Source organism: Gekko japonicus, unplaced genomic scaffold, assembly GCF_001447785.1.
Source record: "Gekko japonicus isolate JY-2015 unplaced genomic scaffold, Gekko_japonicus_V1.1 scaffold1701, whole genome shotgun sequence".
Taxonomy (NCBI): domain Eukaryota; kingdom Metazoa; phylum Chordata; class Lepidosauria; order Squamata; family Gekkonidae; genus Gekko; species Gekko japonicus.
The window spans coordinates 335547-342075 of NW_015167586.1; the positions used below are offsets into that span (position 1 = coordinate 335547).

General features: G+C 51.0%; 2 protein-coding genes across 4 annotated transcripts in view; one reads left to right on the forward strand and one right to left on the reverse strand.

Moving 5' to 3' along the window:
* Window positions 1-745, reverse strand: part of PSMD13 (proteasome 26S subunit, non-ATPase 13) — a 16419-nt gene extending 15674 nt beyond the window's left edge. The window contains exon 1 of the mRNA XM_015413918.1: window positions 481-745. Within this exon, the coding sequence (XP_015269404.1) occupies window positions 481-575 (95 nt within the window). The 5' untranslated portion in view covers window positions 576-745. The remainder of the gene's footprint in view (window positions 1-480) is intronic.
* Window positions 746-1230: 485 nt separating this feature from the next.
* The window catches only part of SIRT3 (sirtuin 3), a 23250-nt gene continuing 17951 nt past the window's right edge, over window positions 1231-6529 (forward strand). The window contains exons 1-3 of one of the 3 annotated variants that reach the window (XM_015413920.1): window positions 1231-1319; window positions 2873-2970; window positions 3828-4005. In XM_015413920.1, coding sequence (XP_015269406.1) covers window positions 2895-2970; window positions 3828-4005 — 254 coding nt within the window. In that variant the 5' untranslated portion in view covers window positions 1231-1319; window positions 2873-2894. Of the gene's footprint in view, window positions 1320-2059; window positions 2088-2872; window positions 2971-3827; window positions 4006-6529 lie in introns of those variants that run through there. The other 2 variants (XM_015413922.1, XM_015413923.1) reach the window with 2 other exon arrangements.

Consider the following 6529-nt stretch of genomic DNA (forward strand, 5'->3'; position numbering starts at 1 on the left):
GGAGCCCTCCTGCTTGAGACAAAAATGTGTGAGCCAGAGGCTAAAAAGCTGTGGGAGCTGGCTCACACTGACTCAGCTTAGAGGGAACACTGGTCCTCACCAAGGCTCCCTCTCAGCGGTGGAGTCCTGTGAGCGAAAATTCTCCTTGGTGAGCTCCTGGCATTAATGTTGTGAGCCAGCGACTGGGCTCCTGCATCAATCAGTTTGCTCTCTGGAGCCCCATCCCTTCCTGAGCTGAGACAAAAACGTGTGAGCCAGAGGCTAAAAAAACGGTGTCCTGGCTCACACCACCTCAGCTTAGAGGGAACGCTGCCCCTGTCTCTCTTCCCCCCCCCCCCCAGTTAAGCACCAAAGCGCCCCCCGGCAACGACCAAAGATCCCCCCCCCCCCGCCGCCCCATCCTGCCAGGCACACAATCACGTCACTCTACCTCCCCCCACCCAAGACACACACACGCACGCGCGCCACCCACCCACTCACTTCTTGTTGTAGAGTTCCTCCAGGCGGTGCCACACGGCGGGCTGGCCAGGCCCCGAGCTCTGGCTCTGCTGTAAGAAACCCGGTACGTCCTTCATCGCCGAGCCGGGCTGGAAGGGGCGGGCGGGGGTCGCCGGAAGGAACGCGCGCGGCTACTCGGCACCGCAACAGCAGCAGGAAGCCGGGCCGCCCTGCCGCCGGAAGTGCACACTCACTTCCCTCGCCTGCAGCGCGCGGGGCATGCCGGGTACCGTGTGGTTCCCGCCTGGCGCAGCATCGCCCCGCCCCCACCCCTCGAGAGAGAGAGAGAGAGAGCGAGAGAGAGAGAGCGGCCCGCCGCTCCGGGGAGGAAGGGGAGGAGGCTGGCCGGTCGCCATGAGAACGGAGGCCTGGGACATCCGGGAAGGCCTGAACTTTGGAACGGAGCCCCACGCGGCCCTCTGGCGCTCCCTGCGGGTGTTGCCAGGCCTTAATCCGTTCAGCAGTTCGAGACCCGAGTGTGCCGCATGACGGAGTGAGCTCCCGTCTCTGGCCCCAGCTCCTGCCAACCTAGCAGTTCGAAAGCAAGACATTGCAAGTAGATAAATAGGTACCACTTCGGTGGGAAGGTCACAGCGTTCCGTGCGCCTCGGTGTTTAGTCATGCCGGCCACATGACCACGGAAACGTCTTCGGACAGCGCTGGCTCTTCGGCTTGGAAACGGAGATAGATGAGCACCGCAACCCTAGAGTCGGACTCGACTGGCCTTCGAGCAAGGGAGACCTTTACCTTTAAAACCGGAGTTCAGCATCTTAACCACTTGAGCCACCGCAGCTCTGTTCTCTATGTACTCCTCCCCAAAGGTCAGTGTCAGAGCAGCCTGTGGTGGTGTTTTTGCAGGTGTGGATGATGTCAAACCACAGCCGTTAGACCCATTGTGCTCAAATACTTCTGGATACTTCTGGATCGGGACTATAAAGGGTACACTTCAAGTACACATCACAGTGGTCTGAACTTGGAGGCCTGCTTGACCTTTGGGGAGCTGACGGATGAATACCTGCATTGTGGCAAGCGGTCGGAATAAATGAACTTCTTAGTCCCATGTCAAAATGCCCACGCCCCCCTCCCCAAGCTCCAGGAGTGAGGGCCTAGATCCAACTGTTACACATCCCTGGTTGCTTTTGCAGGCAAAAGGTCCTGTTTGGTCCTGGTTTCCAACTTTTTAGTGGCATCTGTGGAGGACTGCCAATTCTGGGTTGGGAGATTCCTGGAGGGTGGAGGGAGAGGGCGGGGTTTGGGAAGGGGAGGGACCTCGGCGGAAAACGATGCCATCCAGTCCACCCTCTGAAGCAGCCATTTTCTCCAGGGGAACCAATCTTTGTTGGATGGAGATCACCAGGCTTCGTGTGAAGGTTGGCAAGCCTATTCGTTAGCCACCGAGACCCAAAAGAAAGCAATCTACGCATGCTGCTGCTTTGCTAAGTATAACTGGTGATGAACATGTCTCTATAAAAGTTGACATGTGTCAGAGAATTCAGTCTTCTGCAGCTTAAAAACGTGACATGCGAGAAGCATTGACACACCTCGGGAAAGGGACTTTTCCTCATTGAGGAGTCAAGTTTTACCAAGGAGTTAAGTTCTGAATGTAATACGAAGCCATAGTTCTAGCACAATTACGGCAACCAGAGACCAAATAGTGCAATAATAGAAATGATTCCGTTTTCCCCACGGCATCGGCAGACTAAGAAAGTCTCACCAGTTTGGTGTAGTGGTTAAGTGCGTGGACTCCAATCTGGGAGAACCGGGTTTGATTCCCCACTCCTCCACTTGCAGCTGCTGGATGACCTTAGGCAAGCCACAGTTCTGTCAGAGCTGTTCTCTCAAGGACAGTTCTGGAAAGAGCTCTCAGCCCCGCCTACCTCACAGGGTGTCTGTAGTGGGAAGGGGAAGGGTATGTAAGCCGCTCTGAGTCTAGGGCAGGGTATAAATCTCTTCTTTGTCACTGGTTCCGAACTATTTCATTATAATGCTGTTCCGCTGCGTTTCACTTTGTGCTGCTTTTTACGAGTTCAGCAACTATAAAGAAAAGAGAAAAACTTCAAGAGTTGATTTTTTTTTTTAGTGTAAACTCAGAGTGGTTAGTTTATTAGGAACATTACGGCAAAGAGCTTTTCAGAGCGTTTCAGCTGTTCTGCTCCCTGGATCAAGATCACTTGAAAGCAAACAGAGCAGTGCTTTGCTCTCTGCTCCGGCACTTACTCGCCAACCTTTAGTGAAGGGGGTGGGAGACGGGATGATGACAGCCCCGAGCCTACCCCTGCCGGCGGAACTGTTTGCTCACCCGGGGCGGTAAAGGGAAAGTCAACTGAATAGACCTTGGGAGTCTTCTCTTGATTTTTTTTGTTCTGTGCTGCAGGGCTCAGCAACTGACGGAGGAAATGAACTGGAGGTTACATTTTAGTGTCTCCGCAGGAAGGCATCTATTTCGTTCTGCAAATTTTCAGAGATTCGTAGGTAAGAAAGGTCTGAAAAGATGGATGCAGGGGAGTGGGAGGGAGGGTGTTCAGAGCTGTACTGAAAAGCTGAGAGGTGCTTGAGGAGCCCTGTGTGGATTAGTTTACTGCAGGAAGAAAGCTGGGTATCGGAAGCTGACTGACACAGCAGGCAAGCCATGGGTTCTTTTCTCCCAGCAATGCCTTTGGCTGGCAGAGGTCTTCCCCAACACTTCCTATCCTGCATTCTTGGGCTGAAGGTGTTTGAAACTGAATGTGTGGCTTTTCATGAAAACCATGCACACTCTGCGCCCCCCCCCATTAGTCTTGTTTCCTTCCAGCAAGCTCTTACTCATTGTATGTAGAATATGAGCACGCACGGTGGTTTATGATTCCAACTCATCCAGTAAGCAACTACATGTGAAACAAGTTAAATTTAACTTATGGCTTTCCCTTTTCCCCTTTATTTATTTAAAATATTTATATACCATTTTTTGACAAATGCTCAATGTGGTTTCCAGATGTACAGATACAAATATAAGCATTAGAAACAACAATATTGTCAACAATAGGTTCAGAGCAACCAACAGCACAACCTTAGGTAAATTTCCAAAAACCCTTTAAAATAAAGGCCCCTCCGCCCCCCCGCTCTTCAGCCACTTAAGGTATTTGAAGTGGACTGTAAACCTGTCTTTTAGGTAAAGATCTGTTCTCATGTCTTTTTCGGAACACTGACAAGCATACGGGCTCAGTGATGAGCATACGGACCATGTAAAACTTGAGTTAATTAGGTTTAAGTGGTTTTCCATTTCTCTGCAGAAACTCTTAACCAGACATATCAAGATTGTGTTTGAAAGTGATCATTATGTCTTACTCTAGGATGGAGGAATCTCTGGATCTGCACTCGACAGCTTCATTACAGAAGCTGCTCTGCTTCTACAGCTTGCAGAAATTTAGTTTCATTGGGATCTGTCTTCCAGGCTCCAAACAGAATTTTTTTGCTGCAGAGGCCTCCAGAAACCAACACAGAAAAGCTGGCAATCATATCTGGAGAGAGGTATGGTCTAATTTGTTGTGCACTTTCTTGTCAGTCTGGCATTGAGTTCCGGTATCTCCTTCTCAAAACAAGTCTGGGCTTTATTTTTGTGGACCCGTCTACAGTGCCCCATAAGAATGCAAAAAACTGTCTTGCTAGATTGAACCAAGGCCCTGCATTCTGTTTCCAGTGAAGACCAATCAGATGACTCTCCAGTTTGACAAGTAGTGCATAAAGGTGATGCCCCTCACCAGAGTTGGTACACAGAGGTATAGTTCTTTTGACTGTGGAATTTCCACTGTGCTATTTTTGCTGACAACTGTTGATAGATGTAACTTTCATAATCTAGAATGGACTCTGTCTAAACCCATAGCATTGACAACTGATCATATATACAACACTTTAAAAGTATCTCCCTTTCAAAATCCTTTATTCCATCTCTCCCTTACCAATCCTCTTTAAACTTTCAACACTAAAATAACCATATAGCAATTGTTCTTTCTTTCTACTCCATTCACAGACACTCTCTCCTACCCTGTTTCTCCAGTTCAGTTTTCTTCTCTCTCCATTTCGCCAAAGGCTTTATCACATGGCCTTATCACATGTCATTCATGTCATTATCTTCGGCATCTCCAAATCTGAATAACTACTGAGAGCGTATGCCCCATAAGCAAGTAACTCTTAAACAAAATACAGGTTCTGTGTTTTCGGTTGAATATTGCTGGCAGAAGCCCTTCTGCCACATAGCTTGCCATAGAAGGAGGTGAGATGTTGAATGTGGTGGTCACAATGGTGCTATAGGAACAAGAGCAATCTCTCTGGGAAAGGCCAAAAGGCTTGTATTAATTAGGTTCCCCAGCTAGAGAATCAAAAGTCATTAAGTGTCTTTATCACCCCATCAGTAAGAACTGTTGCCAGTAGGAAGACTTGGGCCGCGTTCACATGACAAATTTGCCGTGGGAGAGCCACGATTGAATGGCAGAGTTTCCGGGTGCAATCACACCGCAACATCTGGCAAGTGGAGTGTACCCGTGGCCAACCCGTGGCATACTGCCAAAAATGCGGAGTCAAAAAATACCTGGACGAAGGTAGTAGCGACCGGTTTGCCACAGGCTGCCTCCGGAATGCATCGGTGTGATCGCACCGGTGTGCCGCTTTTCCCTCCAGCCCCTTGTTGACGCGGATGGAAGGAACCATGGCATGCCGCCAATGCGTGGGATCACGTTATGGCGCGTTAAATTGCGGTGCCGCCAATAGCCACGCCTCCCCCCCCCGGTGTTATCCGGCCCGTGTGACCGGGGCTATAGAATTATAGAATGTTAGAGTTGGAAGGGACCTTGCAGATAATCTAGTCCAACCCACTGCACTCTGCAGGAGCACAGCTGAGAGATAGCCCTACAACATATCCGAAAGATGGTCATCCAGCCTCTGAAATATTCAATCCACCACACTGACAGCTTCTGCGTGGGGTAGTTCCCTGTTTTAGTCTGATTTTTGCAGTGGCACTGGACCTGCTACACAGAGGTTTTCTCTTTGCTTTTCCCTGGCCCCGGTCACACTGGCAGGAAAATGCGGGGGGGGGGGAGCGTGGCTGTTTGCTCCGGAGCAAAATAACGCACGGCTGCTCGATCGGACGTCTTGTAGAGGTCCCGTCAAGGTCCCATGGTTAGGGGGAAGGTGCCGATCACAGGACAATACTGCGGCGCGGCAAAGAAGCAGCCTCTGTAGCAGAAGGTTCCGCGGGATTAACCCCTTCCAGGGCTGCAGAGGAATGCAAACTGTGTCCTCCGTCCGGTCACCTCCAGGAGGAGCTTCAGCCGGGCTGCCCTCCCGCCACGCCCCCCCTGCACCTCCCCCTCTGCCGCCCGGTGCAGAGACTTCCTCTCGAGCAAGCCGAGCCAGGAGTGGGGGGGTACGGAAAAGAGGAGGGGGCTGTGTTGTTTGTTTTTAAACGAAATGTGTGCATGCGCCATTGGGTGCTTGTGCGCATCCTGTGGAAACTTGGGGGGAAAAACCTTTTATCGACGGGGCATGGGCGGGCGCTGGATGCCACGACCTACCACCGGAAACGCGATCAGGCACTCGCCCTTGCCCCAAGGTTTCCAGAAACTAGTACCTCAGAGGTACTAGTTTTTTACCCCGCATCTTCGGCGGGAAGCCTCAGGTTTGGCATGGGAGCTCTACACTTCCCAGATGCGGTGCTGTGATCGCGCTCGGAAAATCCGCCTATCTTCCGTCTCTGTAGCGTGGCTAATGCTCCGTGTGACCGCAGCCCCTCACTTTGTCTTTGCTTTCCACCCACTTCTTGCCTCCAGTAGGCCTTTTGCCTTTAAAAAAAAAATTGGTTGAAGGAACATCATCATAGCGTTAGGACACTGTGGTAATATGTCTACTTGTTGCTGTTGTTCAGTCGCACAGTCGAGTCCGACTCTTCGCGACCCCATGGATCATCTCCCGCCAGGCCCTCCTGTCTTAATATGTCTACTACTGATAAACAAATGGTGGATGGCGCACCATCTTGCCCACACTTTCCCCTCTTTCAGGA